Here is a 17,457-nt window from a genome sequence, read left to right on the forward strand (position 1 = left end):
GGGTTCGAGCTTTTCAGGTTGAAGTTTCTTGACATAAGCATCGCATCCCCAAACTTTTAGAAACGACAGCTTAGGTTTCTTCCCAAACCATAATTCATACGGTGTCGTCTCAACGGATTTCGACAGAGCCCTATTTAAAGTGAATGCGGCAGTCTCTAAAGCATAGCCCCAAAAAGAAAGCGGTAAATCGGTAAGAGACATCATAGATCGCACCATATCTAACAGAGTTCGATTACGACGTTCGGACACACCATTACGCTGAGGTGTTCCAGGCGGCGTGAGTTGTGAAACTATTCCACATTTTCTTAAGTGTGCCCCAAACTCGTGACTCAAGTATTCTCCTCCACGATCTGATCGTAGAAACTTGATTTTCCTGTCACGTTGATTTTCAACCTCACTCTGAAATTCCTTGAACTTTTCAAAGGTTTCAGACTTGTGTTTCATTAAGTAGATATACCCATACCTACTTAAATCATCAGTGAGGGTGAGAACATAACGATAGCCACCGCGAGCCTCAACACTCATCGGACCGCACACATCGGTATGTATGATTTCCAATAAGTCGGTTGCTCGCTCCATTGTTCCTGAGAACGGAGTCTTGGTCATTTTACCCATAAGGCATGGTTCGCACGTGTCAAATGATTCATAATCAAGAGACTCTAAAAGTCCATCAGCATGGAGCTTCTTCATGCGTTTGACACCTATGTGACCAAGGCGGCAGTGCCACAAGTATGTGGGACTATCATTATCAACTTTACTTCTTTTGGTACTCACATTATGAACATGTGTAGCATCACGTTCGAGATTCATAAAGAATAAACCATTCACCATAGGAGCATGACCATAAAACATATCTCTCATAAAAATGGAACAACCATTATTCTCAGATTTAAAAGAGTAGCCATCTCGAATTAAACGAGATCCCGATACAATGTTCATGCTCAAAGCTGGCACTAAATAACAATTATTAAGGTTTAAAACTAATCCCGAAGGGAGATGCAGAGGTAGCGTGCCGACGGCGATCACATTGACCTTGGAACCATTCCCGACGCGCATCGTCACCTTGTCCTTTGCCAGTTTCCGCTTATTCCACAGCTCCTATTGCGTGTTACAAATATGAGCAACGGCACCGGTATCAAATACCCAGGAGTTACTACGATTACTGGTAAGGTACACATCAATTACATGTATATCAAATATACCTTTGGTTTTGCCGGCCTTCTTATCCGCTAAGTACTTAGGGCAGTTCCGCTTCCAGTGACCGCTTCCCTTGCAATAAAAGCACTCAGTCTCGGGCTTGGGTCCATTCTTTGGCTTCTTCCCGGCAGCTTGCTTGCCGGGCGCGGCAACCTCCTTGCCGTCCTTCTTGAAGCTCTTTTTACCCTTGCCTTTCTTGAACTTAGTGGTTTTATTGATCATCAACACTTGATGTTCCTTCCTGACTTCTACCTCCGCTGATTTCAGCATAGCAAATACTTCAGGAATGGTCTTTTCCATCCCCTGCATATTGAAGTTCATCACAAAGCTCTTGTAGCTTGGTGGAAGCGACTGGAGGATTCTGTCAATGACCGCATCATCCGGGAGATTAACTCCCAGCTGAGTCAAGCGGTTATGCAACCCAGACATAGTGAGTATGTGCTCACTGACAGAACTGTTTTCCTCCATCTTACAGCTGAAGAATTTGTCGGAGACTTCATATCTCTCGACCCGGGCATGAGCATGGAAAACCATTTTCAGCTCTTCGAACATCTCATATGCTCCATGTCTCTCAAAACGCTTTTGGAGCCCCGGCTCTAGGCTGTAAAGCATGCCGCACTGAACGAGGGAGTAGTCATCGAATCGTGCCTGCCAAGCGTTCATAACATCTTGTTCTGCAGGGAGAACGGGTGCGTCACCAAGCGGTGCTTGTAGGACATAATCTTTCTTGGCAGCTATGAGGATGATCCTCAGGTTCCGGACCCAGTCCGTATAGTTGCTGCCATCGTCTTTCAGCTTAGTTTTCTCTAGGAATGCGTTGAAGTTGAGGGCTACGTTGGCCATTTGATCTACAAGACATATTGCAAAGATTTTAGACTAAGTTCATGACAATTAAGTTCAACTAATCAAATTATTAGTGAACTCCCACTTAGATTAGACATCCCTCTAGTCATCTAAGTATTACATGATCCGAGTTAAACTAGACCGTGTCCGGTCATCACGTGAGACGGACTAGTCAACATCGGTGAACATCTTCATGTTGATTGTATCTTCTATACGACTCATGCTCGACCTTTCGGTCTTCTGTGTTCCGAGGCCATGTCTGTACATGCTAGGCTCGTCAAGTCAACCTAAGTGTTTGCATGTGTAAATCTGTCTTACACCCGTTGTATGTGAACGTCTGAATAAAACACCCGATCATCACGTGGTGTTTTGAAACAGCGAACTGTCACAACGGTGCACAGTTAGGGGGAACACTTCTTGAATTTATTGTGAGGGATCATCTTATTTACTACCGTCGTTCTAAGTAAACAAGATGCAAAACATGATAAACATCACATGCAATCAAATAATAAACGTGACATGATATGGCCAATATCACATAGCTCCTTTGATCTCCATCTTGGGGCTCCATGATCATCTTGTCACCGGCTTGACACCATGATCTCCATCATCATGATCTCCATCATCGCGTCTCCATGAAGTTGCTCGCCAACTATTACTTCTACTACTATGGCTAACGCGTTTAGCAATAAAGTAAAGTAATTTACATGGCGTTTCTTGATGACACGCAGGTCATATAAAAGAATAAAGACAACTCCTATGGCTCCTGCCGGTTGTCATACTCATCGACATGCAAGTCGTGAATCCTATTACAATAGCATGAACATCTCATACATCACATATAGATCATTCATCATTCATCACAACTTTGGCCATATCATATCACAAACCACTTGCTGCAAAAACGAGTTAGACGTCCTCTAATTGTTGTTGCAAGTTTTACGTGGCTGAATTAGGGTTCTAGCAAGAACGTTTTCTTACCTACGTTAAAGCCACAACGTGATTTGTCAACTTCTATTTACCCTTCATAAGGACCCTATTCATCGATTCCGCTCCAACTAAAGTAGGAGAGACAGACACCCGCCAGCCACCTTATGCAACTAGTGCATGTTAGTCGGTGGAACCGGTCTCACGTAAGCGTACGTGTAAGGTTGGTCCGGGCCGCTTCATCCCACAATACCGCTGAAGCAAGAAAGGACTAGTAACGGCAAGAAAGTTGACAAATCTACGCCCACAACAAATTGTGTTCTACTCGCGCAAGAAGAACTACGCATAGACCTAGCTCATGATGCCACTGTTGGGGAACGTTGCAGAAAACAAAAATTTTCCTACTCGTTTCACCAAGATCATCTAGGAGTTCATCTAGCAACGAGTGATCAGATGCATCTACATACCTTTGTAGATCGCGAGCGGAAGCGTTCAAAAGAACGGTGATGATGTAGTCGTACTCGACGTGATCCAAATCACCGATGACCAGCGCCGAACGGACGGCACCTCCGCGTTCAACACACGTACGGAACAGCCACGTCTCCTCTTCTTGATCCAGCAAGGGAGGGAGGAGAGGTTGAGGGAGATGGCACCAGCAGCAGCACGACGGCGTGGTGTTGATGGAGCTGCAGTACTCCGGCAGAGCTTCGCTAAGCACTATGGAGGTGGAGGAGGTGTTGGGGAGGGAGAAGGAGGCAACCAAAGGCCAGGGCGTTCAGGTATGAAGTCCCTCCTCTCCCCCACTATATATAGGGGTGCCAAGGGGGGGTGGCCGGCCCTAGGAGATCCAATCTCCTAGGGGGTGCGGCGGCCAAGGGGGGGGTTTCCCTCCCCCCAAGGCACCTAGGAGGTGCCTTACCCTCCTAGGACTCTTGCCCCCTTAAACCCTAGGCGCATGGGCCTATGTGGGGCTGGTGCCCTTGGCCCATTAGGCCAAGGCGCACCCCCTTACAGCCCATGTGGCCCCCCGGGGCAGGTGGACCCACCCGGTGGACCCCCGGGACCCTTCCGGTGGTCCCGGTACAATACCGATAACCCCGAAACTTGTCCCGATGCCCGAAACAGGACTTCCCATATATAAATCTTTACCTCCGGACCATTCCGGAACTCCTCGTGACGTCCGGGATCTCATCCGGGACTCCGAACAACATTCGGGTTACTACATATACATATCCCTACAACCCTAGCGTAACCGAACCTTAAGTGTGTAGACCCTACGGGTTCGGGAGACAAGCAGACATGACCGAGACGACTCTCCGGTCAATAACCAACAGCGGGATCTGGATACCCATGTTGTCTCCCACATGCTCCACGATGATCTCATCGGATGAACCACGATGTCGAGGATTCAATCAACCCCGTACGCTATTCCCTTTGTCTATCGATATGTTACTTGCCCGAGATTCGATCGTTGGTATCCCAATACCTCGTTCAATCTCGTTACCGGCAAGTCACTTTACTCGTACCGTAATGCATGATCCCGTGATCAGACACTTGGTCACTCTGAGCTCATTATGATGATGCATTACCGAGTGGGCCCAGTGATACCTCTCCGTCATACGGAGTGACAAATCCCAGTCTTGATCCATGTCACCCAACAGACACTTTCGGAGATACCCGTAGTCTACCTTTATAGTCACCCAGTTACGTTGTGACGTTTGGCATACCCAAAGCACTCCTACAGTATCCGGGAGTTACACGATCTCATGGTCTAAGGAAAAGATACTTGACATTAGAAAACTCTAGCAAACGAACTATACGATCTTGTGCTATGTTTAGGATTGGGTCTTGTCCATCACATCATTCTCCTAATGATGTGATCTCGTTATCAATGACATCCAGTGTCCATAGTCAGGAAATCATGACTATCTGTTGATCAACGAGCTAGTCAACTAGAGGCTCACTAGGGACATGTTGATGTCTGTTATTCACACATGTATTACGATTTCCAGATAACACAATTATAGCATGAATAAAGACAATTATCATGAACAAGGAAATATAATAAGAATGCTTTTATTATTGCCTCTAGGGCATATTTCCAACAAGTGGTTTGTTCAAGTTCAAGAGCTTGAGATAGGTCCGCAATTTTATTAGCGTAATCACGCTCATAACCTTCCATTTTATCAATGGTGACCTCATGCTCCTCAAGACGAGATTCCAACTCATCAATATACTTCTTGCCCTCAATGGCAATGGACATGATTTCCATGAAGTTGGAACGAGCAATTTTATTTTTATGAAGAGCTTTAAAAACCATTTCCCCCTTAATTTTTAAGGAGGCAACATTATCATTCTCTTCATCATTATCCTCATCATCATTAGCATCAACATCATCATCAAGAGACATATTGGGTTTCAAAGTAGGAGATACCTTTGAAGCCTTAGCCATAAGGCAAAAAGCAATATATGATTATGTAGGATCCCTTGAAGCACCATTTAAAACCACATCTTGTTCCATGGAGTGTTGGGTTTCCTCTACATTGTTAGCACCACAACTCGAGGAAATACAAGCATTTTTATCATGGCAACAAGCTATAGCAAGCATATCATCATGAGATTTAGTCAAGCAATTTCTACATGATATTCAAGGACTATAAACACAAGCATGTGAAACATTAAGAGTGCTCGAAGTGTTAAAGCCCAAAGAAGGAGCGTTGCAATAAGATAGTGATGAAGGATCATCCACAATAAGCATACTATCATCATTGCAATGACCAACACTACTCACCATATCATTACCTTGTGGCAAACCACATGTAGGTGAAGTAGAAGAAGTTGAGAAGACCATACGACCGGAGGTGGAGGGAGAATAATCATCCCCACAAATATTGGACACACCATATTTATCTTGAAGCTTCGTCCACAACTCATGAGCATCCCGGAACGACATGAGTTGAAATAAAACTACATTGCTCAAAGCATCGAAAAGCACATTAGAAGCTTGAGCATTGAGATAAGAGTTTTTCTCATCCTCTAAAGATAATCTTTGGGGATCCTTTGGAGGAGAAAAACCCATATCTACAATTCACTCTAAATTTGGGTCCATGACCCTAAAGAGATTAAGCATGTGAATTACCCAAACATCAAAATTTGTGCCATCGAAACTAAGAGTGTCAAAGAATCCTAATCCCCTAGTCGACATCTTTACTCTCTAGGCGGTAAATCCCAAAAAGAGAGACGAGGCTCTGATGCCAATTGAAAGATCGTGGATGTCGCCTAGAGGGGGGGTGGATATGCGTTTTAAAATAATTACGGTTTAGGCTTGAACAAATGCGGAATAAACCTAGCGGTTAATTTGTCAAGCACAAAACCTAAATCAACTAGGCTCACCTATGTGCACCAACAACTAATGCTAAGCAAGATAAGCAACTATGAGATAGCAAGATATATGACGAAGAACAATATGGCTATCACAAAGTAAAGTGCTCAAGTAAAGGGCTCGGGTAAGAGATAACCGAGGCACGCGGAGACGATGATGTATCCTGAAGTTCACACCCTTGCGGATGCTAATCTCCGATTGGAGCAATGTGGAGGCACAATGCTCCCAAGAAGCCACTATGGCCACCGTAATCTCCTCACGCCCTCGCACAATGCAAGATGCCGTGATTCCACTAAGGGACCCTTGAGGGCGGTCGCCGAACCCGTACAAATGGCAACCCTTGGGGGCGGTCACCGAACCCGTAAACTTTGGCAACCCTTGGGGCGGTCACCGGTACCCATCAAATTGCTCGGGGCGATCTCCACAACCTAATTGGAGACCCGACGCTTTCCCGGAGCTTTGCACCACAATGATTGAGCTCCGAACACCAACAACCGTCTAGGGTGCCCAAGCACCCAAGAAGAACAAGTTCAAGGGTATCAAGCACCCAAGAGTAATAAGCTTCTCAACTTGTAACTTCCACGTATCACGTGGAGAACTCAAACCAATGCACCAAATGCAATGGCAAGGACACACAGAGTGCCCAAGTCCTTCTCTCTCAAATCCCACCGAAGCAACTAATACTAGGGAGGAAAATGAGAGGAAGAACAAGAAAGAGAACACCAAGAACTCCAAGATCTAGATCCAAGGGGTTCACCTCACATAGAGGAGAAAGTGATTGGTGGAAATGTGGATCTAGATCTCCTCTCTCTTTTCCCTCAAAAACTAGCAAGAATCTATGGAGGGATTGAGAGTTAGCAAGCTCGAAGAAGGTCAACAATGGGGAAAGAACACGAGCTCTAAGGATAAGGTTCATTGGAGAAGAAGACCCCCTTTTAAAAGAGGGAAAAATCCAACCGTAAAGTGCTCAGCCCGCACACGAGCGGTACTACCGCTCGGGCGGAAGAAGCAGGGAAAACGAACAACAAAACATGAACCTTGGGGCGGTAGTACCGCATATAAGCGGTACTACCGCTGGAGGAGCAGAACACGGGACCAAAAAGGCAGGCAGAGCAGAGTATGGCGGCAGTGAAGCAGAAACGGTACTACCGCCCGACCGGAGCGGTACTACCGTGCCTTACTGTCGTGCAACTACTGCTAAACCCAACACGAAAAAAGGAGGACCCAAAATCGAGGCGGTAGAAGAGCGGTACTGCAGCAGTACTACGGCTGAGAGCACCAAGTGGTACTACCGCTGGGACCAGACAAAAGCCACTTCTCAAGAAAACAAGAACTGCCATAACTTCTGCATATAAGCTTCAAATTGAGCAAACTCAAGCTTGTTGGAAACAAGACGACGAGTAGTATCAAAACAGCGACTATTTATAGTAAGAAGAGGCAGGGGAGGTGTGCCTAACAAAAAGAGGAGTGAAGCCTCCAACCGAGAAGAACCGGCAAAACCTCCAACATCGAAAACATCATAGAAGATGCATGTAAACTCCGTTTTCGATGAACTTGAGCTTGTCATCAAGATGACCATAAGCTCTAAGACTCACAAAGACAACCAAACAAGAACCAAGAAAGATGGTGCAAGGATGCAATGGTTTGAGCTCTCAACGAACGATACAATCAAGCTACTCATCAAGAGCCCCCCTTGATAGTACAACAATCGATCCTATAACCCGGTCTCCCAACTACCATCATGAGACCGGTAAAATAGAAAACCTATCAAGGGCAAACCTTTGCCTTGCACATGGTCCACTTGAGCTAGATGATGACGATCTTGACTTCCTCAAGTTGGACCACCTTTCTTGGTTGTGTTGGCTCGATAAAGACTAGTTGATTGCTCCCCCATACTCCACTATAGGTGAGCCACTCTTCCGCACATTTTCAAATGTCCATTGTCACCACAATGGACGGAAAGCTTCAGACATTTGATCTCTTCATGATGCTCCACTTGAACTTGCACACCGCAACCTAACCCCACAAAAAACTCTCACGAAGACCATGGGTTAGTACACAAAGCAAAATTGACAATGCTTATCATACCATGGGATCACTTGATCCCTCTCGGTACATCTTCTGCGCTTTGTGAGTTGATCAACTTGATTCATTCTTGACTTAATCTTGATCAACCTTGAATGTTTCCAATTCTCTTCGTTCGGATGATGTCTCGAAGGTAGACATGAATGATCACACAATCTTCTTCAAGACATGCTTCAATAAGCCCGACACTCACATGACCAATCTTTGAATAACTCCTTGAATGGCACCTTGGTCGACACACACTCTCCTTGAAACCAACACATGTACTCCAAAAAAGCATATGGACAAAACCTTTAAATATAATTCAAGGCAACCATTAGTCCATAGAGCTTGTCATCAATTGCCAAAACGAAACATGGGGGCACCACATGTTTTTTTAGATTGGAGTTTGGAGATCGCTAGCTCTAACGCATGAAAGGATAGAGGACGGCGAACAATGGAAGCAAACGACGACTTACGAACATACCACCACTGCAATAGACTGTCCCTTTAGGAGTAGAGATGCTTTCAATACAGAATACGTAAACTACTGTTGGCACATAATTACGCTTTCTAGTGCGCGTCACGTAACTATGTTGTGGTCGAGTCAAACCCAGAGGACGAGAGGAAAGAGACGGCGCCCGCCCCTCCGACTCCTCCGCTCGTCGTCGCCGTCCGGTCCAGCTGCGAGATGGCGGCGGCGGTGGACCTGGAGGACGCGTTCGGCGCGGTCTACGGCGAAGCCAAGCCGGAGGGCCACCCCACCGCGCGCCCCATCCTCTTCCGCGCCCACGCCCGCTCCGCCGCCGCCCTCCGCGTCGTCGCCACCGACTGCCACTCCCTCGCCTGGGACTGCTCCCTCTCCGTCTCCGACCTCGACGACCTCGTAAGCTCCCCCTTCCTCACTCGTCCTCGTCTGCACCTACCTGCATCCAACTTGTGCTAACACAAAGATTCTCCATCCAAGAGAGACGATGTTGGAATCGGGGGCTCCTGGGCCGACTTCCTGGATTACCTCAAGTCCTCCTTGTCCTCCGGCGAGGTGAAGCTGCTCTTCGCCGCCGACCAACTCCGCAAGTCAACCGGCATGTCACCCACCTGCCCACTTCAAATTCCCCAAATATTCATCTCACCTGTGGCAAACATTACATGATAGACAATGCCATCTTTGCTTTGCTCAGGTTCTGATGGTGCAAAGCTTGTGGCTACCAAGGCAAAGGGCCTGCCTCGCATCACCATTTCTCTCCATAGTGTTACTGGCGCTGCGACGAGTGATGTCATAGCCGAGTTCTCGCTAGCGCTCTACGGAGCTTATAGGACTGCACGGGAGCTTGTATCCAAAGGTTGTTGTTGCTTGCTGTTTTGTACGCTTAATTGCCTATCTGGTAGTTCGTTTGTCGCTCACAAAACATCAAACTGTGACTCAAAACTATACTCAGGATCTGCTATTTATTTGTTATGCAGAACAAGAACAAATGTCACAGCTGATGGGGAGTCTGTCAACTGAAAGAGTAGGTCATCTTATCTCCTAACTCCTAACCTATACTTCCGAACTAGTGTTGTTCGTCTTGCTATTGCTGCTGCTTGACGAATACAGTGGTGCAAATGGTATCATGAGTGTCGCTCACTGAATCTGTGTATTTTCTTGTTAAACTGTCGAATAGTTTTCAACAGTGTAGTTTAACCGCTTTCCATTGTACAAGGTTTTGTTACTCCAAAGTCTACCTGGCATGTTTTTGCACATTAAAACATGATCTGTGGAAATTCACTGTATACGAATGCTTACATTCAGCAGTCCATTCTTTCTCTCAAAAGCTTTCATGAAAGCTCAAACATCCTGGTTTCTTGATTGACCCAGTTTTGATAAGCACTCCATATATCGTTTGAGGTTCCTTGTGATATGTCGTTTGCATGTGATGTTTCTTCAGAGTTATGAGCATGTATTCTGTATAACGGAGAAGCAATCCCTGTGTAGTTTTGTTTTGCTCAATAGTTGGACTATGGGAATGTAAATTGCTGGGATGTTTCTAATAGTTTCATGTCACAGGAAAAGAACGAAATCATGCAAAAACAACTCGAATCTCTTTCTTTCCTAGACAAAAGAAAGGCAACAAAGCCAAAGCTGTTGGCAGATCAGGTTCCAAGTGTGTCTGCTGTGACTCTGGGCTCTGATCAAGTTACAGCTCCTGTGCAGCAGCAAATATCAAGTGATCATGCTTCTTCTTCATGTAGAATTGCAAGTTAGGATAACATAGTACTGTATCAGCTAATGCAACTGCAAATCTGCAGTACCTTCACCTAGTAAAGCCCCTCCTGCTAAAGTCACGAAGAGGGTAGCCCCCGCGTCTCGGAGGTTGTACAACAATCCTTGAAACGCTACTTTGATGTGAATGGAAGTTTAATACATCGGATAGTAGACTGGCTCTAATGTATGCTATTCTTTCTTTAGGGCAAGAGTGCGAGGAGCTCTGCTGCAAGATAATGAGGATGAGGATGACAACTGACAGAGTTAGAGATGCTGATATCTTGGTTTAAGTTTGCTATATGTGAACTTACAAAGAGTGGCTTGTGGTTGGTCAGTTTTCTGGCCGTTTTGACTCGTGTCGCACTTGTGGAAATGAAAGTAATTTTAATTCATGGCATGAAAGTGCAGGACAGAGTACATGCTATGATGCTAAGTTCATATAAAATATTTTTTTTCCATTTTTTTAGGATTTATCGTGCCTTTGCTACTGAACATAGTTGGATGATGCAAAGGCCAAATGCTGCTCCTCTGAAGACGTACTCGTAGGGAATAGAATCCATGTATTGGGGGGAACTGAGTGGTCAAGAGAGTTCGACTCCTGGCTTGTTCTGTTCTGTGTTACTATATGGCTTGCAGACACTTGCTCTTGTTTATCTGCATCGTTCAGTTTCAATTTGATTTGGGGCCTGGTCGACGTAATTGGGAACAAGTTGTGAAAGAGGAACGGTTTTGTGCATCAATTTCGATTGGCACGGCCTTTTGAATTTGTGTCGTTTTCAGTTCGAGGGACAAGAGTCGAGTAAGAGAACAAATCATATTATCAGTTTGCTCAAAGTGAACACTACTTGACGAACAAATTCAACTACCAGAAAGGAAAATATGTCAATTAAACAGTGAGCTCCCAAACACTAGGCCATTTCAGAAGCAACTTGCCACCAGCCTCAGCCACCAACTCCTGCTACTATTCAGTGCTGGCACCAGCCTCGCCAGACACCTCGTCCGCAGGAAAATCTTTTCTCAGGAAACTAGGGAGGAAGAGCGACCTGGCGACGGGGACTTCCATCTTACTGAAGCCCAGGTCAAGCTCATCGTAGCTCCTACCGGCGTCCTCAGGCGTGAAGAACACCTTCCTGCGACTCGGTCGCCACTGCGCCACGCCCCAGCGGAAAGCACCAGCTGCTCGGAACTTTCAACAGAAACAGCACGGCGTGAGAGCTTGATCGCGCCATCGGCGGCAACAAGACTTCCTCCTGGCCCATGCTGGCGCTATAGGCAGTGAACCGGCATCGGAACAACCCGCACGGCGGAGGCGACGACCATGCCGTATGTCACCTCCAGCGTGTTGTGCTTGCTTGTGTTCTCTTCCCTGCGCACGTACGAATTCCACTGCCACTGATGGCTTCCTCTACCAGGGACCAATTTCAACAGCCTGAGCTCTAGTGACCTTTTATTCCAAATGATAATCTCAACCAGGAAAGCTGGCTTCGACATCCGATTATCGTGGTTCTTTCTCCTCCTTTTCGATCGCTTGCTCTCGTGTTTGCAACCGATGATTCACTTGTTTAACCTGACCTTGAGGAATCACTTCGCTCAGATGAAAGGTTTAGATCTTTGTCCTTGGATTCGGTACCGCCCTTCACAGCACGGCTTCGAGGGAGCGCGGGCAGGACGTGTCAGTGCTAGAGATGGATCCTGCATGCGTGCAATGCCATTCAGTAAGTAGATAATATGTTACCAATTCATTTCTGATGAGATGGGAGTAGAGCACATATGAACATATCAACGCAACAAGTGAAGTCGGAGAAGAGGTTCACATTCAGGAATGGCGACGGTACCACTCTCCGTTGCCTCACCTCCTCCGCCCCTGCCGTCGCAACGGCTCCAGCTTCGCCTCAAGCTCCTTGAGCACCTGCCAGGTGGCGTCTCCCTCCTCCATCGGGCGGTTAAAAACCAGCGCCTTCCGCTTCACGGGGTCCCACAAGTTCCTCTGTATCGTCGTCAGGTTGGTCGCCGCGACGTGGTCAAGCACCGCCTCGAGGCCGGCCACGTCCCTCTCCGCCACCTGCAGCGAGATGTCCGGCCACCGGAGGACGCCGGGGAACGGCAGGCGTATGTTGTCGGCGATGATGACGGGGATGCAGCCCAGGAGGACCGACTCCACGAGACGAGGGCTCCATGGCGCCCACCCCAGCGGGCAGAGGCAAAACATGGAGCGCGCCATCTCCGCCCGGTAGCCGTCGTACCGTTTCCGCTTCAGATGGAACTTGCCGTTGCGGCCATACAGCCGCAGTAGTTCAGTCCTCACCTTCCTGGCCCAAGTGCAAAGTGTAAGTTGTAAACTGCAACGCTGAGTAATCGAGCCGAATTGTTATCTGAAGTTCTGAACATGATGAATTTCGTGAGGCAATGTACTCCTGGCCAAGTGGATGCTTACCTGCTGTAGAAGTGGCCACTGATGTTCTTGGGATGGACCTCCATCTTGCCCCGGAAGAAGGCAAAGATGTCGCGACGCGCCTTCTCCGGTTCCGGCAGCTCTCGAGGAGCCACCTCAGGAGGCACGTACGGCGGGAGCACCACATGCTCCACGTCCTGGCATGGGTGCCGGCCCTGCACGCCAAATGTCTGCAGCAGGATCGACCTCTTCAAGAACTCCGGGATACCGGCCGCCATTGCCACATCCTCCTGATCGATCAACCATTATGCAGCAAAATCAGACGCGAGAATGCAACCATCAAGCACTGCAGGAAACAGCTAGGGATTGGAGGTTGGATCGAGCAGCGGTGTGTCACCATGGGGTGGAAGCAGGCGCCGAAGTCGTGCGCCGCGACGAAGACGTGGTCGGCCCCGGCGGAGCGGTTCCAGAAGGGCATCTGGGCGCGGACGAGGCCGACGGCGTCGGCCAGCAGCCCGCGCGCGTGCGCCAGCGACGGGAGCCCCGTGGGCGTGGAGAAGTTGCAGCAGACGTAGACGGGCACGAGGAAGAGGTCGGCCTCCTCGGGGCGCAGGCCCGCGCGCCGCTGCCGGAGCAGCAGCGCCTCGTGCACGGCCACCTCGGCGGCGAAGAGGTGGCGCGCGCACCGCGCGTCGGCGGCCGCCCAGCCCCGGTTGAAGCGCGGCGGGAGGTCGTAGGCGTAGATCCGGACGCCGGGGAGGGGCTCGGAGCCGGGGCCGCGGAGGGAGGGGGGCAGCGCCGGGAGGAGGAGGTAGGCGGAGACGGCCAGCCAGAGGAGCCACCGCCACCTGTAGAAGTGGCGCTTCCTGAGCCTGTCGAGGAGGTGGCAGTGGCGCGGCTTGTGGGCTCTTGCTGTCTTGAGCTTCGGGTCTCTCATGGCGGGAGAGGGCTTCGTCCGATCGAGCATCAGAGCCAAGTGTTAGGCTGCGGACAGTAGCTCCAGTTCGGATTCTTCTCCATTCCCGCCTCGATTTCCCGGCTCGGCGGCGCTCGCGACGGCCATTGCTGGCGGAGCTTTGACTCTTGGACTTGAGAAGCTGAGAACAGTGAGGGGAAAGTGAGCGGAAGGGAGAGGAGATGCGTGTGATGACCACCCACTGGCATGTGGGACCGTAAGCTGTTGGGCCGCCTGGCCCACGTGTCGGCGTCACATCAGCGCGTGCGGCGTCCACGTCGGTGTTGTCGTGGCTGCAACAAGAGGAGACTATTCTACTCTGCCGTACCGACACCGGAAATGGCGCGCACGTCGTCGTCAGCCTATGGCGAGTTGGGCTCACGTCGACCACCATGGCCGGGAGGCCACTCCACGATAAAGCCGCCGCGCGCTAGCTTGACACGCAGCTCGCTCGACCGACCCCATCTCACCGGCCCGTCCATTCCATTCCATCGAGCTAGCCTGCTAATTGGTCTTTGGTCGACAATGGCTTGGAGGAGAGCGTCGATGCTGGCCGCGCTCGTGCTGGTGGCCGCGGCGACGTGCGCCGACGCCGGGGAGAGCTACGGCGCGTCCATGTTCACGGTGACGGGCACCGTGCTGTGCCAGGACTGCACCAAGAACTGGAACGCCTACGCCTACAACGCCAAGCCCATCGCCGGTACGGTTCGCCTGAACCCTTCTATACTTGTCTCTAGCACGTACTCCCTCCGTTCGGAATTACTTTTCTCGAAAATGGATGTATCTCTCCGTTCGGAATTACTTGTCTCGAAAATGGATGTATCTAATAGATACATCCTAGATACATCCATTTTCGAGACAAGTAATTCCGAACGGAGGGAGTACGTACCAGCCATCGCTCCCCGCCGGCGACCGGACGACGACATGACCGACGAATATGTATGCTGTGATGGTTCGCAGGCAGCGTGGTGGCGGTGACGTGCCTGGACGAGCACACGGGGCGGACGGTGATCCACCGCACGGACACGACGGACGAGGAGGGGGTCTTCAAGGTGGAGGTGCCGTACGCCCACGACGGCGGCAGCTGCCGCCTCGACCCGGCCCACTGCCTCGTCCGCCTCGTCAGGTCGGGGGACAAGGGCTGCGCCGTGCTCACCAACTTCAACGGCGGCACGACCGGCGAGAAGCCGTACCGCCCCTCGCGGGTCAGCCCCACCGAGGTCGCCTACTCGGCAGGGCCCTACTACGCCACCTTCACGCAGTGCGACGTCGACGGCGACGACAAGAGCTGCTCCTGATCGACTCATCTCTAGCTTCGCGCTGGAATGATCAGTTCTGGTGTTTTGGTTTATGTTTTCTACGGGATCTGGATGGTTCGACGCTAGCATACATGTGCGTCTTTGTTTTGCTTCTAAAATGTCCGTGCGTGCGATTTTTGTAACATGATCTGATTTGTACTGTCAATGACTGTTGCTTTTTTTGAGCTGGTCTATGTGTTATGTTCCACAACATCTGTTATACTTATACCTAGTCATAAATTAGCTAAGTGCATCTCCAACCCTCCAACCGTCTGGATGACCGGACCAACACGGCATTGAAGCCGCGCGTCAGTATTGAAATGGCGCGCCGGCCAAAAGCTTCGTCGGCGCCGTGCCCTGTACGCGCCTTCTCCATCCTTCAAACAAGTGCGGGTGCCAAGGAACCTACCCGACGCCCACATGCGAACGCCACCCGTTCGTCTGTCGCTTGGCCTGATATCCGTCTACTATTTAAACATGGCCAGGCCGGCAACAGCGGCATCACACCTCCGTTCCCGGTCTTCTCTTTGCACCACATCTGCCATGGCCTCGAGCTCCAAAGCCCTATGGAAAAGCCTACCGGACGAGCCGAATCAGGAGCTCTCTAGCATTGCAGCCGACTGGATACAAGTTGGCTTGTCGACGAGCTCTCTGGAGTGCAGCGACGCGGATAAGCCAATGGAGAGGCGTCCAACGATAAGCTGGCGCCACCGCCCTCGCCGGTCCATGTCGGCATCACCATGGGTGAGGCGCGGGTACACTACATTGACATGGTGGTTGAAGAGCGGGAGGCGGTGTTCCGGTAGGCCGACCAGAGGTACAGTCTCCAATTCCTCGACGAGCACTGGTTTGTGGAACAGCAAATCTGTTGGAAATATGCCCTAGAGGCAATAATAAAAACTTTATTATTATATTTCCTTGTTCATGATAATTGTCTTTATCCATGCTATAATTGTGTTATCCGGAAATCGTAATACATGTGTGAATAATAGACACCAACATGTCCCTAGTAAGCCTCTAGTTGACTAGCTCGTTGATCAACAGATAGTCATGGTTTCCTGGCTATGGACATTGGATGTCATTGATAACGAGATCACATCATTAGGAGAATGATGTGATGGACAAGACCCAATCCTAAACATAGCACAAGATCGTATAATTCATTTGCTAGAGTTTTCCAATGTCAAGTATTTTTTCCTTAGACCATGAGATCGTGTAACTCCCGGATACCGTAGGAGTGCTTTGGGTGTGCCAAACGTCACAACGTAACTGGGTGACTATAAAGGTATACTACGGGTATCTCCGAAAGTGTCTGTTGGGTTGACACGGATCAAGACTGGAATTTGTCACTCCGTATGACGAAGAGGTATCACTGGGCCCACTCGGTAATGCATCATCATAATGAGCTCAAAGTGACCAAGTGTCTGGTCACGGGATCATGCATTACGGTACGAGTAAAGTGACTTGCCGGTAACGAGATTGAACGAGGTATTGGGATACCGACGATCGAATCTCGGGCAAGTAGCATATCGATTGACAAAGGGAATTGTATACGGGGTTGCTTGAATCCTCGACATCGTGGTTCATCCGATAAGATCATCGAGGAGCATGTGGGAGCCAACATGGGTATCCAGATCCCGCTGTTGGTTATTGACCGGAGAGTCGTCTCGGTCATGTCTACATGTCTCCCGAACCCGTAGGGTCTACACACTTAAGGTTCGGTAACGCTAGGGTTGTAGGGATATGTATATGCAGTAACCCGAATGTTGTTCGGAGTCCCGGATGAGATCCCGGACGTCACGAGGAGTTCCGGAATGGTCCGGAGGTAAAGAATTATATATAGGAAGTGCTATTTCGGGCATCGGGACAAGTTTCGGGGTCACCGGTATTGTACCGGGACCACCGGAAAGGTCCCGAGGGTCCATCGGGTGGGGCCACCTGTCCCGGGGGGCCACATGGGCTGTAGGGGGTGCGCCTTGGCCTACATGGGCCAAGGGCACCAGCCCCAAGAGGCCCATGCGCCTAGGGTTTCAAGGAGGGAAGAGTCCCAAAGGGGGAAGGCACCCCTAGGTGCCTTGGGGAGGAGGGATTCCTCCCCTTGGCCGCACCCCCCTAGGAGATTAGATCTCCTAGGGCCGGCGCCCCCCCCCCTTG

General features: G+C 49.6%; 3 protein-coding genes across 5 annotated transcripts; 2 read left to right on the forward strand and 1 right to left on the reverse strand.

Annotated features, from left to right (window-relative positions):
* The first annotated feature begins 9,025 nt into the window (after positions 1-9,025).
* LOC119274730 lies at positions 9,026-11,311 on the forward strand. Its single transcript, XM_037555450.1, has 7 exons — positions 9,026-9,299; positions 9,381-9,498; positions 9,595-9,756; positions 9,878-9,924; positions 10,461-10,620; positions 10,703-10,766; positions 10,863-11,311. Exons 1-7 carry the CDS (start codon positions 9,105-9,107, stop codon positions 10,915-10,917), a joined length of 801 nt encoding a protein of 266 aa, XP_037411347.1. The 5' UTR covers positions 9,026-9,104; the 3' UTR covers positions 10,918-11,311.
* Positions 11,312-11,458: 147 nt separating this feature from the next.
* Positions 11,459-14,159, reverse strand: LOC119274710 (probable glucuronosyltransferase Os03g0107900). Of its 3 annotated transcripts, none has more exons than XM_037555434.1 (4): positions 13,448-14,159; positions 13,093-13,340; positions 12,512-12,967; positions 11,459-12,350 (listed from the first exon to the last, which is right to left on the reverse strand). In XM_037555434.1, the coding sequence occupies exons 1-4, from the start codon at positions 14,015-14,017 to the stop codon at positions 12,338-12,340; spliced, it is 1,287 nt and encodes a 428-aa protein (XP_037411331.1). In that variant the 5' UTR covers positions 14,018-14,159; the 3' UTR covers positions 11,459-12,337. The 3 variants fall into 3 exon arrangements, with proteins under 3 accessions (XP_037411331.1, XP_037411339.1, XP_037411334.1); XM_037555442.1 differs by having other exon boundaries at positions 12,494-12,967; XM_037555437.1 differs by having other exon boundaries at positions 12,473-12,967.
* Positions 14,160-14,445: 286 nt separating this feature from the next.
* Positions 14,446-15,504, forward strand: LOC119292217. Its single transcript, XM_037571080.1, has 2 exons — positions 14,446-14,705; positions 14,966-15,504. Exons 1-2 carry the CDS (start codon positions 14,531-14,533, stop codon positions 15,301-15,303), a joined length of 513 nt encoding a protein of 170 aa, XP_037426977.1. The 5' UTR covers positions 14,446-14,530; the 3' UTR covers positions 15,304-15,504.
* Positions 15,505-17,457: the final 1,953 nt, after the last annotated feature.

The sequence above is a fragment of the Triticum dicoccoides genome, chromosome 1A, assembly GCF_002162155.2.
Source record: "Triticum dicoccoides isolate Atlit2015 ecotype Zavitan chromosome 1A, WEW_v2.0, whole genome shotgun sequence".
Lineage (NCBI taxonomy): Eukaryota > Viridiplantae > Streptophyta > Magnoliopsida > Poales > Poaceae > Triticum > Triticum dicoccoides.